Source organism: Triticum urartu, chromosome 5A (genome assembly GCF_056163025.1).
Source record: "Triticum urartu cultivar PI428250 chromosome 5A, HENAU_Tu73, whole genome shotgun sequence".
Lineage (NCBI taxonomy): Eukaryota > Viridiplantae > Streptophyta > Magnoliopsida > Poales > Poaceae > Triticum > Triticum urartu.
The window spans coordinates 146,581,180-146,600,454 of record NC_141877.1 but is presented as its reverse complement, the minus strand read 5'-3'; the positions used below and the strand labels follow the sequence as shown (position 1 = coordinate 146,600,454).

The window sequence follows — 19,275 nt, the reverse complement described above, 5'->3', positions numbered from 1 at the left end:
ACAGTGCCGCCGTCCGGCGGGCGATCGTTGTAGCCTTACCGCGTCTTGTCTCCTTAATGGGGCGTCTCCTTCGAGGGGGGAAGCGAGCCGGCTACGGGGAGCCGGCCCCATCTCGGGCCGACTGGGGGAGGCCTGGCCGCCTCCGGGCGTCTCTCTGCCTGAAGGGGCCCACCGCCCGTGGGCCGCGCTGGCGACCCGTCGTGGGTGAGATCAGGGTTAACATGGCAACAGTGCCGCGCCGGACGAGTCATGGCCACTCCGTAGGGCGCACTGTGCCAGGCGTGCTCCGGGATTCGGGGGTGGCAGGCTTTACTGTAGCCACGCCCCGTCACATCGCCGTTATGGGGATGTAGACTTCGAGGGTACGATCTTGACCGCTTGGTGGGAGCCGGCCTCTTGGAGTCGGCCTTCTCGTGGCCGGCTTCTCAGAGTCGGCCCTCTCGCGGCTTTCTTCATGAGGGCTAAAAGTCGGGCCGCCTTCCGATAGTCGGCCTGGGAGACAGCCGGCAAGGGGAAGGTGGCCCCACGTCTTGGATTCTTGAGGGCCGGATCGGCTCATAATTTTTTCAGAAAGGCCAGGGGGGGCCGGCTAGGCTACCCGTGGTCATTTACTCCGACATGTTGCCACCCCTTGACAGTCTTCACGAAGGTACCTTTTGGCCATGTTCACCTTTGGCTTCACGTTGAAGAGCTTCAACCACAGTCCGAAGTGGGGAGGGATACGGAGGAAGTCCTCGCACACGACAATAAATGCCCAGATATTGAGGAAGGAGTTGGGGGCCAGATCATGGAAATCCAGCCCGTAGTAGAACATGAGCCCGCAGATGAATGGATGGAGAGGAAATCCCAACCCGCGGACGAAGTGAGGGATGAACACAACCCTCTCATGGGGCTCTGGGGTGGGGACGATCTGTCCCTTGGCCGGAAGCCGATGGGCGATTTCCTGGGCTAGGTACCCGGCCTCCCGGAGCCTGGTGATGTCCTTCTCCTTAACGGAGGACACCATCCACTTGCCTTGCGCTCCGGATTCGAACATGGCTGGAGTGCTTCTTGGAGGCGGAAAGGATGGAAGTTTGAGCGCTAGAGCTCGAGAATGGATGGGCAGGGAGGAAGAGGACATGGGTGAAAGAGGTGAATCCTTATCCCTTTATAAAGGCAGTGAATATCAAGCGCCTCCCCACTCGCCTTAAAACTCACCTATTCCCCAAGGGTCGTGTCGGCGGTGTGGTTGTATAACCCATGCCCGTATTGATGAGAATCCCGCAATAAGGGGACACGATCTCTGCTTTGGCAAGACGTGCCAATAAAACCACATCTTGAAAAGTGGAGCGGGAGGCTAAAAGACGGTTCGAAATAATGACCGGGCTATGACATGATGTCACGCTACAAAAGTTGTTAGTGGATCAGACTCATAAAATATTATACTCTTTGCGGATATATGTGGTGTTTGTTTTATAGAGCCGGACACATTCTCTCTGTTCGAGAGCTGTTTTGGAGTATTCGGAGGAGGAACCCGCCTTGCAATGCCAAAGACAATCTGCGCGCCGGACACCTCGTCATTGAAGCCTGGTTCAGGGGCTACTGAGGGAGTCCTAGATTAAGGGGTCCTCGGGCGTCTGACCTATGTGGCATGGGCCGGACTAATGGGCCATGAAGATACAAGATAGAAGACTTCCTCCCGTGTCCGGATATGACTCTCCTTTGCATGGAAGGCAAGCTAGGCGGCCGGATGTGCTATTTCCTTTCTATGTAACCGACTTTGTACAACCCTAGGCCCCTCCGGTGTCTATATAAACCGGAGGGTTTAGTCCGTAGAGACAATCACAATCTGACATGCTAGACTTCTAGGGTTTAGCTATTACGATCTCGTGGTAGATCAATTCTTGTAACCCCCATACTCATCAATATCAATCAAGAAGGACGTAGGGTATTACCTCCATCAAGAGGACCCGAACCTGGGTAGAACTTTGTGTCCCTTGTCTCCTGTTACCATCAACCTTAACGCACAGTTCGGGACCCCCTACCCGAGATCCGCCAGTTTTGACACCGACACCCCCCTCCATAGATTTCCACCTCGGCCATATTGTCGTAGTGCTTAGGCGAAGCCCTACGTTGGTAACTTCATCATCACCGTCACCACGCCGTTGTGCTGACGAAACTCTCCCTCGGCCTCAGCTGGATCTAGAGTTCGAGGGACGTCACCGAGCTAAACGTGTGCAGATTGCAGAGGTGCCGTGCGTTCGGTACTTGATCGGTTGGATCGTGAAGACGTTCGAGTACATCAACCGCGTTACTAAACGCTTCCGCTTTCGGTCTACGATGGTACGTGGACACACTCTCCCTGCTCGTTGCTATGCTTCTCCTAGATAGATCTTGCGTGATCGTAGGAATTTTTTTGAAATACTACGTTCCCCAACTGAACCTGCCTTGCAAAGCCGAAGACCCAAAGCCAATACTACATCGTCATTTAAGGCAAGTTCGGGGGCTACTGAGGGAGTCCTGGACTAGGGGGTCCTCGGGTGTCCGGGCTATTTGATATGGGTCGGACTGATGGGTCGTGAAGATACAAGGAGAAGACGTTTCCCCTGTGTCCGGATAGGACTCCTGTATGCGTGGACAGCAAGCTTGGTGTCCGGATATGTTGTTTCATTCCCCCACGAGTCGACTCTGTACAAACCTAGGCCCCCCGCTGTGTATATAAACCGGAGGGTTTAGTCCGTAGGGGCTATCAGAATTCTTATAGGCTAGACGGCTAGGTTTTAGCCATTACGATCTCTAGGTAGACCAACTCTTGTAACCCCTATACTCATCGAATATAATCAAGCAGGAAGTAGGGTTTTACCTCCTTTAAGAGGGCCCGAACCTGGGTAAACATTGTGTCCTCTTTGTCCCTGTTACCATTGATCCTCAGACACACAGTTCGGGACCCCCTACCCGAGATCTGCCTATTTTGACACCGACAATGACCTTTGCTATGTGGAAGCAGTGCTAACGATCTCTACTATCTGGTAGCAGCGCTAACGACCTCTTCGGTGCCAAGCTATTTGCTAAGGTCCTCTCTTTGCGGCTGGCCTCGAGAACACAATGGGCAATATTCGGCGCCTTCCTACTACCATATCATGTTCGAGGGATCTATGACGACGCCATTCTGGAAGATCATTTGGCGCAGCTGGGCCCGCTCAACGTGAAGTTCTTCCTCTGGGTCGCATCACAAAACCACTGTTGGACGGCAGACCGCTTGGCCAAGCGTGGCCTCCAACACCCACCTGTCTGCTGCTTATGCTCTCAGGAAGAAGAATCCTTGCAACACCTCCTCGCTCATTGCGTTTTCTCGAGGATCACCTGACATGAGATCATGTCTTCGTGTCGACTGCCGCTACCCATCCTGGACGCCCAGGCCATCTTCTTCGATTGGTGGCTGGAGTGCACTGCCGCGGCCCCGCCTCAGCAGCGCAAAGGTTTCGCCTCTCTAGCGATCATCACAACTCGGTACATTTGGAAGCACAGAAATGCAGTCATCTTTGACAGCCTGCAACCGTCCAACTCCCACCTCTCTAGTGCCATCAAAGATAAAGCCAAGCGATGGGCACGCGCTGGTGCCAAGGGTTTAGATAGAACTATCCCTGTAACCTGACACCCCTCTTGTCGGGCTGAGCAACCCCTTCTCCTATGCTCATTGGTAATCTTGAAGGCGCCCTAGTTGTACACGCCTTTGGGGTAACCACAAAACCTTGTTTTCTCTCATATCTATCAATGGAATGATACACCTCCACGCGTATTCGCGAGAAAAAAACAATGGGCAAGAAGAAGGACGGCGAAGACCCGGTCGTGGTGGCTGCTGGGCGGCTACCGTTGTGACCAACCGCCGCCACCGCCGCACTAGGAGACGAGATCCGTGGGGAGCTTTGTGTCAGGTTCGCACCAACTATCCAACTGCCTAAATATCGTCCATATTCATGTGAATTATGTCCATATTTGTGTTTCATCCGTTTCAAATGGGGGCAATTTAGGTGACGGACACGCCCTGATGTGTCCGTAGATATTCGATGTCGTTCATTTGGTGATCCCGTTGGAGTTGGCCTTGCACTCCGGATCATCAGTTTTGTAGGCTAGCCATATTACGTCCATGGAGATTGTTTTGTAGTACTTCCTTTGTTTCAAAATAAATGTCTCAACCTTAGTATAACTTTGCACTTAAGTTATTATAAAATTGAGACACTTATTTTGAGATGGAGGGAGTATGTACTAGCTAGGCAGCAGCCTTGTGTGTATTACGTGTGATGCGCGGTGGATAGTGTCTCTGTACTGGCGACGGCCAACTAATTCCGTTGCTCGGAGCACTGGAGCTGGTAAGGTAGCTAGAGGTTCGCTGTTACCCATAGCTGGAACGGCGCGCGCTTGCACCCAACCAAGGTCCGCCACGCAAAACGTCACCGGTTCGGTAGTCGACGACAATCGGACGGCTAGCTGAGCTGCGATTTCTACTTGGGACCTCACCGCACTGGCCGAGATGAATGCCGGCGGGCGCACGCTGTGGCCGGGCTTTAAGCCTTTAATAAGCGCACACAGACACACACAGCCTTGCCACACACCCATAAGCTGAGTTCCCATTATTCTCACCTGCCGATCGCTATCCATCGCTCTCTCGCGTCATCCTACGTACGCCGGCTTAGCTCGATGGCCAGACCAGCGCCATCGCCGTTGCTCCTGTTGGTCGTGCTGGCCGGCGCGCTGGCCGGCGGAGGCGAGGCGGCGCTGCTGAAGGCGCACTTCTACAGGCCCAGCTGCCCGGCGGCGGAGGCGGTGGTGCGCGACATCGTGGTGGCCCGCGTCGCTGCCGACCCCGCCGCGCTGCCCGCGAGGCTGCTCCGCCTCTTTTTCCACGACTGTTTCGTCAGGGTACGTACGTACGCCACAACCGGTAGCGTTCGCGCGCGCGCGCATGGTTGACGGACGTCGTGCTGATTCGTGTACGTAGGGGTGCGACGCGTCGGTGCTGGTCGACTCCATGGCGGGCAACACCGCGGAGAAGGACGCTGGGCCGAACGGGTCGCTGGGCGGCTTGGACGTCATCGACACCGCCAAGGCCGTGCTGGAGGCCGTCTGCCCCGGCGTCGTCTCCTGCGCCGACATCGTCGCGCTCGCTGCAAGGGACGCCATCTCCTTCCAGGTCGGCCAGTCGATCGTGCTTGCACCAGTCAATTAAAGTACAATGTATGCATGCACGTACGGCTGATTAACAAAATGGAATATGCAAGAGTTGACGCGCGTGCGCTGCATGCATACGCAGTTCGGTCGTGACCTGTGGGACGTGCAGCTCGGGCGGCGCGACGGCGTGGTGTCGAGCGCGTCGGAGGCGCTGTCCAACATACCCTCGCCGTCGGATAACTTCACCACCCTCGAGGCCAAATTCGCCAGCAAGGGCCTCGACGTCAAGGACCTCGTCATTCTCTCGGGTACGTACATATCAAGTCAACACCGTTAAGTTTATCTTTGCGCGGAACATCATTAAGTTTAACACGAGCATATGCTTATATTTTGGACCTACGGCCTGGTCCCATCGATACTACTCCCTATGTCCCGAAAGACACGTATTTTAGGGGGGGGGGGGGGGGGGGGGGGGGGAAGTAGTACAACTTCAGTACTTTCTCTGTCCTAAAATAAATAAAGTTGTACTAAACTAAAAACATTTTATTTTTACTGACGGAGCTACGTCCCCCCAGCTTTGACTAGTTTGTGAAGAAATTCATTTGAGGAGCCTTGAGGTTATATTTTGCCCCTTAAAATTGGTGTTTCATCTATTGTCCCCCCCCCCCCCCCCCCCCCCCCCCCCTCCCTTCTTATTTTTGGGCGGGGGAAAACTACTCACTTACACTATGAACTGGCATGTACATAAGTGTTACTAATTTCATTTCAAAATGACAAGCCATTCATATCACAGTTTTTTAAAGACAATTGGTCGTTAGCTAAACCAAAAGAAAACTAGTGAATGTACTAATGATCACATGCGCCAAAAATTGGAGCAGTGTGCGCCGCACTGTCAGAATCTAAGATCGTTCTCTTTTATTATTATTAGACGAAAGAAACATAGTATTTTCCTTTAAAAACATAGTATTCGAGCGTTGTCAGAATCTAAGATCGTTCTCTTCTGTTATTATGTGAGACGAAAGAAACATAGTATTCGAGCGAACGACGTGTTTAGTTACGCTCCGATGTCACATCTGAGGACACTGTTTCTGCAAAAAAAAAAAAGAAAAGAGAAGGCCACACCGCACAGTCGCTACACCGGGGCGACGGCGACCTCCCGCTGATGGGTACGAGAGAGTGGCCACAGTGCACAGTCGCTACACCGGGGCGACGTCGACTGGCCGGCCGGCCGGTAGCCATTGTATGGACATGCATGAGCGATGATGCACCGATCATTCGCAAAAAAAAAAAAGATGATGCACCGATGGATCGACGGCGGACCGGCGGGCACGGGTCCGTCTGTTTGTTGGCGAGTGCGCGCCCGCGTGGTGAGCATGCACGCCGCAATAGACGGTGCACATGCACGCATGTCGGTGGATGTTGGCCAGAGGCCAGAGCCAAGTGTAGGTAAGTGGCTAGCGATCGAAAGGGACGGAGCAACCACCGGGCAAGCATGCATGAGTGCGTGCGTCCATGCATATGCATGTGACGAGCCGGTCGATGCATGGCCGCCCGTTGCCGATAAGCTAGGTAGCCAAAAGAAATGCAGCCCAAGGATAGCTGCCATACGGCCCTTTCGAGCTAAAAATAAGACTAGTTACTATACTATATACCTTTTTTTAAAGGAGAAGGCCATCGCCTGACTTTAGAAAAAACTAAAGTAGGACAAAGCAAGTCATGCAACCACGGCAGTACGATGGTGCAGAAGTTCCAACAACATAGCCAAAAACAGTACAAAGCTAACATGGCGATAAATAGGGCGTGCAGGTCACAAGTACCAACAAACTAACTAGGGACATAAGGTAATATATGAATAGCTAATAACATATCAGTTGCCGAACCTCGTTAACAAATCTCAGTGTTGATTCTAAAAAAAAAAAACAAATCTCAGTGTTGTCATGCTGCTATGATTGCTTGTTTCTAGGTGGATCGATCACGTACCTCGGATTAATTCTATCAATGCACTTCCAAAAATCCTAAAATTAGGTCATCATTCATCAATAATTAACAAACAGCTGACTTCTGTAAGAAGCCTATTTTGAGCCTTACTAAGAAATCTAAAAGGAAACAACAGCAATATGCTTGCATGGCAATAATGCTCATGGTTGTCGGAAAATCCGTTTGTCATGGCCAAGTCAAAAGCAAACTCGATCTAAGTTTTGCCCTTTCCACTAAAGGGCCAGCACTGAGTTGTAATCCATGCATGCATGCATGCATGCGTGTTTCCTGCTCAATCAGGCAGCAAAACTAAGTGGGCAGTGTCTCATCAAGGAATTATCACTTGATCTATCTAGTACTACTACGTACTATCAACCAAAGGAGGCGAGATGCATGTCATGCATGCGCGTGAATTAATGCAGGTGGTACAGCTACATGTGATGCACTCGACAGTACGCCTAGTTAGTGCATGCCTTAGTGGTGGTTACCATTAACTACCAACTACCAGCACTCCTAACCAACACCATATCAAATCCAAGCAGCTGTGGCGCAAGAGATTGGATTCTATTTGGCCATTGATATCTATCATTGGTTAAGTGCTTCATCTATGGCGTACAGTTCAGTGAAGTGTAGTCCCAACAAGAGTACACTGCTTCTAGTTGATGTAGCGACGTAGTAGTCCCAATTGCCAAATGCCACAAAGTGAGCTGTCTGGACCATATAATAGATTGCACCACCTGAACAGCATGGGCTAGGTAGCGCACAATGCAAAAGAGTGGACCCATGCAAATACTACTTGAGTCAAGAAAGTCCATCATTGTTCTTCTTACTTGGCTAGAGGAATTTGGTGTTTCTAGCGGTTGGTTATGTAACTGGGAAAGATCAACCGGGTATTGTTTTGGGGATTGGTGGAGTTGTTTCACGTAGCATCAATTTGCCAATTTTTGTTAGGAGGGAGAGAGTCTAGTAGGGGGAAAGAAGCGGTTGCATGCATGCCAAAATATTCTCTCACCTCCCTTGAACAAGACTTATATTCAGTCGTTTAAATGAATGAAATCCGAAGCAGTCTCCCAAACATAAGTTGCACCTTTTAAATGAATGAAATCCGGTTTTTTCAGTCGTTTCAAAAATCGATTCCGGTATTCCAAATTATTTCATTATTTTAAAACTCTAATTTCACTTATTTTTAGAACCCACTCAATGACTGAATCCACTTATTTCAAACTCTGATTTCTGTCAATTCAGAAAATTAATTTCACTCGGTTCAGAAAACATCTTTCACTCATCTGAAAAACTATTTTCACTCATTTCAAAAAACTGGTTTCACTCATTTAAAGAAAATGAGTCCACACATTTCACTCATTTGAGAAAAACAGATTTCAATCATTTCAAAAATAATAATTAATTCTCACAATTATCGGCACGACACACTGAAATAAGAAGATTCACACAGTGAAATTGAGTGAAATAAGTGTATTAAAACTTTGAAATTTAAACATGTTTAAAATATATCCAAGATAGATCTTGTTGAATAGGTTTTGATGCTACAAGTTCAAATATAAGAAAAATTATCAGAATCAACATTTTAAGTGAAAGGATATAATTTATTTATAATAACCAAGGAGGAATAAAAGAGGTGGTTTGTTGTGTGAGAGAGAAGAGAGTGGGCTGTCATATTCATGCCATGCATGCATGTGAGGAGAGAGATCGATGAAGAGATGAGGTGTGTGTGTGTGTGTGTGGCCGACGTTTTGATTTGATATAATCATTTGATACAGATGAGTGGGCTGGAATACATGCATATACTAAAGGGGTGCATGAATATCAAAGTGAATGGTTGGTAGATTTTTCACCATTACGTAGCCCGCCGTTAAAAACCTCTTTGCGTCGGCTAGAGTCAAACTACGACAATTCGATGAACCAATTGTACTGCGCACTTTTGAGTGTACACGAATAAGACTATATAGAACACTCGCCGCAAAAAAAAATTGTAATTACCTAAAAAGTGTATGTACTGAATACAGTAAAATTTTACTCAAAAGTGTTCTTCAGCAGTAAAATGCAAGAAAGTATTAAGAAAATAAAAAAAATTAATTTTTTTGTGACAAACTTTGTAGAGTGTTTCACTTGCATCCAAAGTTTAATGATGAAATGACATTCATGAAAGTCCAGATAGAAAAAAAGAAATGTTCTCCAAAATGTTTTCAAAAAACATTTTTAGAGCATCGATTTTGTTTTGTTTTAAGTAGGATTGCTTTTTTGTCATGAAATTTTCCACATAGCTGAAACAATCAACAATGTTTGTCACAACAAAAAACAAATCAGATTTTTTTTACATTTCACTGTTCACGGAGAAACTGCACGTCTAATTTTTAGTGGCAAAACTCTTTATTTAACTCCTATATATGTTGCCATGCAGGCGCGCACACCATCGGCGTCGGCCACTGCAACCTCTTCGGCAGCCGCCTCTTCAGCTCCACCACCACAGGTGTCGCCCCCGCCACCGACCCGACCCTCAACGCCGCCTACGCCACTCAGCTGCGCGCCGCGTGTGGGTCGCCCTCCAACAACGTCACCGCCGTGCCTATGGACCCGGGCAGCCCCGCCCGGTTCGACTCCCACTACTACGTCAACCTCAAGCTCGGCCGTGGCCTGTTCCGCTCCGACGCCGCACTGCTCGCCGACAGCCGCGCCGCCGGCATGATCCACGCGCTGACCAAGGAAGGCTACTTCCTGCAGGAGTTCAAGAACGCCGTGCGCAAGATGGGCCGCGTCGGCGTGCTCACCGGCGGGCAGGGAGAGATCAGGAGAAACTGCAGGGCCGTCAACTCATGAACTGATTGATTGGTACATAACTACATATACGCTGTGATGTTTTGGTGGTAATTAGTTATGATTAGTTTGTTTGTGTTTATATCCTTGGTGTTGACATGAGGGAAGCCGTAATGAATAATCAGGCCGGCTATTGTCGAACACGAAGACTAGGCCGCCGGCTATGGATTCTTGGGTTGCATAATTTATTTATTTTTGTGGTTTCGAGTTGCATAATGTGTGGATGCGTTGAAAAGAGAAATGAGATTTTCCTTGGGCGGTTACGTATTTCAAGTAAATAAAAATACCATTTTCTGGCATTGATTTTTTTTCCACATCTTAGTATCTAATGAAGGCTCCGGCCATTCGATTGTTTTTCACAACTAGTACGCATGCACGTGCAACACACGTCTCGCCTAACACATATAATCATATATAGAATAACTTTCCCCTAAAAAGATATATGATAAGCTTCTTGAATTTTTGAAATTTCACACGAAGTGTATAGTACCAAATTCTTGTTGCATACATTTTTTTAACAACCTCTCATTTATTCAATCAAAGTATGCAGGATTCTTTGCCGAGATAAAGTGTCTCATACATAATTTGAAACATCATTCTTCATGAATCAATATTCCTCTTGAATCAAATATCACAGATCAAGAAACCAAGTTCTTCCATATATAATAAGCTCTCTCATCTCAGGAATTAATCATACAAAAACATCTCAAGGCTTTACTCCACTACTCCACTTTATGTACCAGCACAGTTCAAACGGAAATCAACCATTGTTCAAATACAAAAGGTAAGAGAGCCTAAACAGACATTACCGTGTTTCAAGTTGTGCCTTGAATTACTTAGTCCACCTTTCATAAACAAAGATGTTAAAGAAGAGAGGAAAATAATTACCATAAAGTGAGGCGTATAGTATACAAAGGATGGCGCTCCCCGACCCGCCCCCGCCCCATTGCAGCCCGTCCGCGCCGGCGCCGGGCGTCGCGGCCATCCACACCTCCCTCGCCTCCGCGGAGTGGTTTATGCCACTCCCACCGCCGCCTGCTAGCGGCCCCGCAGGCGCTGCGCTCTCGGCTCAGCCGGTGCTTCTCCTGCGGCCACCCCCTGCTGCTCCGATCCCGGATCCAGATCCAGTTTCGCCGCCGCGCTGCCGGGCCTCTGCCGGCGCCTCGCCTGGTTTCATCCCTGACACGCCACAGGAGGAGCTGCGCGCGCCACCACCGCCCGCTGCCTCTGCTGACCCAGTGCAGCCGTTGGTGTCCTTGGGCATTCATGAGGGGGCGCTTCCTTCCGCTGCTGCAGGCATTCAAGTGCGGGAGCATCCTGCTGCCTCTTCGAGCATTCAAGACGTCGCGCCTGGGAGGCTCGCGCTCATCTGCCCTCCAGCTGCTCCTGAGCCTTCATTGCTGGCAGCGGGTACGGGCGCGGGGCGCGTGGAAGAAGTGGCCGGCGGCTGGCAACAGGTCAAATCGCGTCATGGCCCGCGCCGCCCGGCTGTCGCCGACCAAGCTTTCAAGCCGCCCCCCTTCCGGCCTGGCTTAAAGGCCGATGCTGCCGATGCCTTGCTCCAGGCCACAAAGCTGCTTTCTGCCGCGACCCATTCCGGTGCTCCCGCTGCCTGGAAAACGGCCATCGCGCCCGGGGCTGCCGCAACAAGTGGAAACCACTCAGTGCGCTCGCTTGCCTCGTCGTGCCTCCGCCGCTGCCTCGACCCATGTAACATCCCAGATTTTCAATTTGGAATGTTATACACTAGATCATATGCATATCATATTTTCTTGCATTTTGGTTGATCCTAGAAATTTCACACAACTCAAGGACCCTCGGAGAGAGTTGGAGATTTCGTTATTTTCATATTTGAGAGTTTTCTCGAATTTTGAAAAATAGGATCATTTGATTTATTTATTTTATCTTCAATAAATTTTCCGGTGTCAAAATATATGAGAGAGGGAATAATATGACTTTCCCAAATTTAGGAAAAATGAAGATATAATAAATAGATCAATTTTGCTTTCCGGTGTTTATTTGCATTTTATTTGGATAGGGAAAAATGCGCGTTTTCGAAAATTGCATTTTAGGTCCGGAGAAAAGTTCATTTTGTTCGGCTCATTTTTAGGAGTCGGGGAAAATTTACTTTAGATTTTTCGGAGTTTGTTTAGATCCCTTTTTGTTTTTTTTCTGCGCGAGGAAACTATTTAAAAAAAAATTGAGCAGCGCCTTGGGCCAAAGGCCCAAGCCAAGCCACCTACCGCCGCGCTCCCAGGCGCCAGGCGCCGAGCCAGGAGCCGGTCGGCCGCCGCCGCCTCTTGCTAGGACCGAATCCTTTTAGGATTCTAGGGCGCCCCTTGTCCCCTTTTCCTTATTTTGTTTTCCTAGTCCTACTCCGTTTATTTTCTAGATCTTTCCTACTCCTATTCTAATTCCTTGTCCTCTACCCCAAGTAAACCCCTCCCCTCCCCAATATAAATACCCAAGCACCCCCCCTCTAAACACATCAAATCAAAGCTCTCCTCCACACCGCGCCTTGCACCGCCGTCGCGCCGCCTCACCCGCGCCGCCACCCCACACCCCGCGCCGCCGCCGCGGCCTCACCCGCGCCGCCACCCCACACCCCGCGCCGCCGCCGCACCTTGCCGCCGCCGCCCCACACCCGCGCCGCCGCCGCACCTTGCCCACGCCGCCGCCCTACGCCGACGCCGCCGGAGCCCCGTTCACCGGAGACCTCGCCAAGGTAGCCCCGCGCTACATCTATTCTTTTCCTCGGATCGTTTTCTTCTAATCGTTCCGATTCTTTTCTTCTCTAAACCGTTCCGGTTTTCTAGATCAGTTTTTCGATCGGTTTTCCTTCTCCGAAACCCTAGATCGGATTCGTTTTCTTCTCCGATTTAGTTGCCTTTGGACCGTTCGCCAGACCGTTCGTCCTAACGAACGTGATCATCGGATTCTTCTAGGTTAACGAACGTCCGTTCGTTTAACCGTTCTTCTTTTTCTTTTCGTCGGATTTATTCCGCGATCACGATCTCAGATCCGATCTTCTTCCTAGTCTTTCTTTTCGCTCGTTTATCGGAATCAGGTGATTCAAGCGCCTGGATTTTCGTCTCGAAACCGCCGTTCCGTCTAATCAACTTGAACAAGCTTTTGTTACAGTAAAATTTTGACCTAGTTTCAACTTGCTAGAACCGAGTTGTTTTCTTCCGCCGTTTGTTTTTCGTTCTTTCTGGCAACCGGAGTTCTTAAGTTGAACTACCTGGTTCGTTCTCTTGTTCGAGTTTTACCTGTGCATTAGATGAGTACTTATTGTATGCTTGTTGTTTGTCTGCGATAGATTACCCGGATTGCGCCGCTTGTTACTTCGAAACCCTAGGACTCGCGGATCATCAGCAAGGCAAGTAACACTTTGATCATACCTTTTCTACAACCCATGTTTTATTGCATTAGATCAATCCTCACACACTGCATGATTAGGATCTAATTAAATTGTGGGATGGGAAGTAGATGCGGTAGTACCTATTACCTGTATTATTATCAAACCCTTGGGAGTTACCTCTACGTTTGCTTATTATGCCATGCTATGCTAGTAGACGTGGATTGGGTGAGTGATATCCATGACAGATGTGAGATTGATAATTTTAATGGTTTATCTAAGGTGGCAACTTAAACACACATCTGGGTGGATTGAGGCACCTGATGTCTATCAGGACTTGCCTGTTTTTTTTTGGACCGCCACCCAGGCTCAAAGGGATCATAAGATCTTTCATGCTAGAAACTTCCGTGTGCAGCCACATGCTACTATGGGCTCTGGCATAGTTGACTAAGTTGTGCGAACTCTTACGGGGTGGACTAGCAGATGTAGGGGATGTAGGTGTACCGGTCTACCCCACATGTAAGGTGCTAGTGCTTCTGAAAGACTATGTCTCGGTCATCCGTATCTCAAACACCATGTAGTGCGAGAAAACAAACGGAGGCGATCGAGTCATGTGGGGAAAAGTGCGCAAACCTCTGCAGAGTAACAAACTAATCATGATTAGCCGTGTCCCCGGTTATGGACAACTTGAGTATCTAGTATTTGAATATCATTGTGAATCTCAACATGTTACTTCTAATTAATGTTATTGGGTTTTAATTACTTTTAATTGGGATTGAGAATGCTGTCAACCATTCTCAATGTTTCACAACCACCATGATAGTTAAATAAATTTATTCCTTTGCAGTAGGGAAAAATTGGCTTTACGCAAAACTGTAACCATAGAGCTTTCCACCAGCCATATATGCATGTAGTATAGCTGTTTCATTCCATTACTCTCTATGTGTTACTTTGCCAGCATATTCCATGTGCTGACCCGTTTTCGGGCTGCAACGTTAATGTTGCAGACTTTTCAGACGACGATTGAGGTGCGTTTAGGTCGTGGTTCTATACTCAGTGATGCCGCTGGAGTTGATGGACCCATTTATCTTCCGAGTCTTCCGCTGTTATCGATATTAGATGGCCTTCAGCCATATTTATTGTAATAAGTTTTTTTTTGAGCCATCGATGTAATAAGTGTGTGATTGCAACTCTGCTATAAAACCTCGATGTACTGTGTGGTGTCAGCATTACTGATCCAGGGATGACACCGTAGCACAGTAGACGTGATCCATTCGGGTCAGGTCGCTACAACCCACCCCCGACAACAACCAAGCCGCGTCTCCACGGTTCGGCCCGGGCAGAGGCTGGCCACTCCCCCAAACCGCTCCACCACCGCTGCGGGTCGACCGCAACGCCATGCCCCGTTTGGGTGACGCCTCTGCCAGGCCGGCAGAGGACTTTGTCGTCGTGCCGGCGACTCCGGAGATGCAGGCAGAGGCCGAACTGCTGTCGTCCAACGCAGCTGTGGTGTGGCTCGAGGGCGCCAGGGATGATGTCCCTTGCCACACCATTGCCGCTGCGCTCGCCAAGGCCGTCGGCGCTCGCCAAGCAGACGTCACCGTCGTCCGGCACTATCCAGAGCAGTACCTCGCCAAGTTCATGCATCAGCATCACTGCACTGAAGCAGTCACCCAAGGCAATTTCCCCCACGGCGGCTTCCAAGTCTTCGTACGTGCCTGGCGCCTCGAGGCTCATGCCGACAACGAGGACATGTTGTACCATGTCCGGCTTTGCATCGAGGGCATCCCGCTTCATGGCTGGAACAACTACATCGCTACCTTCGTCATCGCCGTGGATGCTCGCTGGACTACATCGAGCAGCCCTCCCTGCGCAAGGATGACACGCGCTATCTGGCGCTCTGGGCGTGGACGGCGAGCCCAAACACCATCCCCAAAGTGAAATGGCTGACTTTGCCCGCTCGTGGTTGCCGTCGTCGGGGCCGCCGTGGGCTGCGCCATCGCGCCCTGATCCACCTGGACCTGCTCGAAGACCACACCAAGGCGCGTGACGATGACGACAACCCCCCTCCTCCGGACGTCTCCGAGTTCACCTGGTACCGCCATGTGGTGGACGGGGCGCCAGCTCCTCGTGACTGCCGGGGTGGCCAGGGTGGCCAGAGGCATGACGCGCGCCGCCTGGCAGACGCGACGACGACGACGACAATGGTGGCCGCCGCGGACGTGGCGATGACCGTCCTTGGGATGGGTGGTGCGACAGGGTGCGGCGCTCGCTCTCACGCAACCCACGTGACCGTCAAAGAGATGACGGACAGGACCGCACCAGGGAGCGCTCTGGTGGTCGTCGACACGCCGGCAACTCCCCTACACCGGTGATGGCGCCGCTGCAAATCATGGCTGCAGGGGTAGATGCCTCCAACCCTGGCTCGAGGGGACGGAGCCCGGCGCGGTCTCCTCACCCGCACACCAGCCGCCGTCTCTCGCGCGACAATCTCACGCCAACATCGTCGCCAACTTCAGTGCTCCCGCACACCCCCGGCTCCAAGCGCAGCTCTTCGTCTTCGTCTATCGCCGCCAACCTCGATGCTGCTGCTCGAGCGGCAGTGGCCTTGTGCTCCGTGCCTCGACTCGTCGCTCCCCTGCCGTCCATGACGCCTGAGCGCCCCCTCGGCTTCGATGAGCTGCAGGTCCAGGACAGTTCCTTCCAGGCAGATGAGGGGACCTCGGTGCTGGCTGCTATTCCTGCTTTGTCTTCGGTGGCTGCGGAGGGCGACATGGTGGCTGCGGAGGACGTGGTGCCTGCGCCTCTCGCGCCTCTGTTCCAGCTGTGCGCGCAGGCCATCCTGCCATCGCCTACTCCACGGCTACCAGCGACACGCCGCAAGACCATGGCAGGACTGGACATCTCCAGCAGCGGTGGTGGTCTGACTCTCAGGCGCACCAGTGCTCGGCTTAGGAAGGGGGCACGCAAAGCTGCTCCTCTGGCCAAATCAGCGGAGACCCTTGTGTGCCAAAACTTAGGGATCGTTGAGGATGGACAAGATGTGACTGTGGAGGTTCTCGACAAGCTCGCAAAAACCTTCAAGCATCAGCTCCCAGTGGATGTTTTAGCTGCGCTGCATGCCCTGTTCAAAGTGGATGATGCCCAAGCGATTGCTATGGAGAACGCCTTGCTGGATCACGGTGGTGAGGATGCCCTGGACCATGACATGGCTTCATCTGAGGCTGCTGAGGAGGCCTCTCCAGCCTGATGCATCTGACTGATCAGACACCTTGGGTCCTGCCTGTTCTTATGTTAGTTCGTAGTAGCATTTGGGTTGTGCTTTGTAAGCCTTGTATCGCTATTTTGCAAGGCTCGTGTGTGGGAGTGTCATGCATGGTGTTTGTACCATGGTGTAGTGCGTGTGTGTCCCACTTGGTGTTTGTACCAGGGATTTGCGGCTCCAGTGGCTTGCCTGAAGCTAGTTGGATGGCTGGACTACCTATTGTCATCTTACTGTTGCCACTGCTTACTACCTGGGTGCCCCATGTTGCATTATGCTAGAACAACAGATCAACGTGCTCAGCTGGAATGTGAGGGGTCTAAACAACCCAGACCGAAAAGCCACTGTCCATGAAACGATCTCAACATCGTCGTGCCAAATTGCCTGCTTGCAAGAGTCCAAACTCGGCAATGTTGATCAATTCACCGCTGCCTTCCTTGGGGGGAATAGACTTCGCAGTTTCGCGCAACGCCCGGCAGCTGGGACAAGAGGTGGGATCCTCTTGCTCTGGGACGACCTTATCGTTGATGTGCATGACATTGCGATTTCCACTTACTGCCTCTCGGCCATGATTCACATCAGGGACACCGAGGTCCACTTTAAAATCACAACCGTCTACGGCCCTACTGATTCCTCTTGCAAAGATGTGTTCTTTGCGGAGCTCATCGATCAAAAACCACCATGTGGGGTGAAATGGTTGGCGCTTGGTGACTTCAATCAAATTTACCGGGCACGTGACAAAAACAAGAGAAATGTTAACCGTAGCCGCATAAACCGTTTCCGGGCAACTCTTCAAAATTGTGAACTGCAAGAGATTCACCTACAGAATAGGCGTTTCACATGGAGTAACGAGAGGATGAACCCGACGTTGTGCAAGTTGGACTCCTTCTTTTGCAACGCCGAGTGGGATCTCCAATTCAACACTCACATCCTCCATGCCCTGTCATCCTCGCTTTCGGACCATTGCCCTCTACTCCTTGCCGATGTGAGGGGGCCTAGAAGGCCCCGTGCTTTTAAGTTTGAAAATTTTTGGGCATCTATGCCGGGCTTCACTGAGATCGTTCACAATGCTTGGAACAAGCAAACGGACCACGTCGAGCCATGCCAAGTGCTCCACCATAAACTCAAGACGACTGGCCTTCGGCTCGCTGCATGGAGTAGGGGCCTTTTTTCGAAGGCTAATATTCATCTTCATGCAGCCCTGCTTGTCATTCTCCATCTTGACTTGGCTCAAGAAGAGCGGACACTCTCCCCTGATGAGAGAGACCTCAGAGCAAAACTTAAAAGAAGGGTCATATGTCTTTCGGTGCTCGAGAGATCACGGAAGAAACAATGTGCGAGAATGTCAAACCTGAAGGAAGGAGATGCAAATACAAAATTCTTTCACCGCCGTATTAACGCTAGGAGAAGAAAGAACCACATCTACAGGATCCACCACAATCAGGGGTGGGTCACTGACCACAATGCAAAGGAGGAAGTAATATTTGAGCACTTCTCTGAGGTGATGGGAAGAGGGCCCCCAAGAGCAAGGGACCTAAATTGGGAGGAACTACAGTTAGAGACCCACGAGTTGGGTGAGCTTGCAGACCCAATCTCCGAGGAGGTTAAGGTGGTTATCAATGATATGCACAACGACAAGGCTCCTGGCCCCGATGGCTTCACCGGTATCTTCTTCAAGAAATGTTGGAATATCATCAAGGGTGATATCATGCGGGTTATTCATCTCTTCGAGAACCTTCACGACTCCAATCTCCATTGGCTAAATTCTGCAAATGTCGTGCTGCTGCCCAAAAAAGAAGGTGCGGAGGGGATCTCGGACTACCGACCTATTAGCCTCATCCATGCGATTGCGAAGATCATTGCCAAAATTCTCGCAAACCGCCTTCGTCCACTCATGGACTCTATTGTCTCCAATGCCCAAAGTACCTTCATAAAAGGGAGAAGTATCCATGACAATTTTATGCATGCCAGGAACCTTGCGTGTCGGTTGCACAAAAACAAAACACCCTCGCTTCTCTTCAAGTTGGACATCCGCAAGGCTTTTGATTCCATGAAATGGGAGTACCTCATTGAACTCCTACAAAGAAAAGGTTTTCCCAGCAAGTTCAGAAACTGGATCGTCACGCTTCTTGTCACATCTTCATCCCGTATCCTCCTGAATGGGGTGCCTAGCACTCCTATCCACCATGGAAAGGGGTTGCGACAAGGGGACCCGATGTCGCCCCTCCTATTTGTCATTGCTATTGATCCGCTCCAACATCTTCTTGACTTGGCCACTCGCAAGGGGTTGCTCCACAAAGTTTGTGGCCGTGGCACCACTGTGAGAACCTCTCTTTATGCGGATGATGCAGCAGTGTTCATGGCACCCATCAAGAGAGACATTGATAACCTTGCTGGCATTTTGGACTGTTTTGGAGATGCCACCGGTCTGTCCACCAACTTCCACAAAAGCTCGGTCGTTCCGATTCGATGTCGCCACCTCAACCTTGAGCCCATCCTTCAAAATCTACCTGCAAAAAGAGCATCCTTTCCCATGAAATATTTGGGTCTTCCGCTTTCGGTTTGGAAATTAAAGAGAGTAGACTTCCAGTTCCTCGAAGACAAGGTGGCGGCCAAACTTATTCCATGGGACGGCAACAACATCACCGCTATTGGTCGCACCACCTTGGTAAAGTCTGTGCTATCCTCCTTGTTGGTT

The 19,275-nt window shown here is 50.5% G+C and overlaps 1 protein-coding gene and 1 pseudogene across 1 annotated transcript; both read left to right on the top strand.

The window, feature by feature from the left end:
• Positions 1 to 4,572: 4,572 nt before the first annotated feature.
• On the top strand, positions 4,573 to 10,220 carry LOC125508599 (peroxidase 24). The gene is made up of 4 exons (XM_048673355.2): positions 4,573 to 4,899; positions 4,979 to 5,170; positions 5,291 to 5,456; positions 9,545 to 10,220. The coding sequence occupies exons 1-4, from the start codon at positions 4,678 to 4,680 to the stop codon at positions 9,958 to 9,960; spliced, it is 996 nt and encodes a 331-aa protein (XP_048529312.1). The 5' UTR covers positions 4,573 to 4,677; the 3' UTR covers positions 9,961 to 10,220.
• A 4,435-nt stretch (positions 10,221 to 14,655) lies between these two features.
• LOC125506986 (uncharacterized) lies at positions 14,656 to 16,565 on the top strand (annotated as a pseudogene).
• The last annotated feature ends 2,710 nt before the right edge of the window (positions 16,566 to 19,275 follow it).

What these genes read in the sequence shown, in the direction of transcription:
- LOC125508599 (XM_048673355.2), top strand. Translation starts at nt 4,678, where the DNA reads ATGGCCAGACCAGCGCCATCGCCGTTGCTCCTGTTGGTCGTGCTGGCC. An exon ending in TCCACGACTGTTTCGTCAGG is followed by an intron (nt 4,900 to 4,978) that starts GTACGTACGTAC and finishes TCGTGTACGTAG; the next exon opens with GGGTGCGACGCGTCGGTGCT. An exon ending in GGGACGCCATCTCCTTCCAG is followed by an intron (nt 5,171 to 5,290) that starts GTCGGCCAGTCG and finishes ATGCATACGCAG; the next exon opens with TTCGGTCGTGACCTGTGGGA.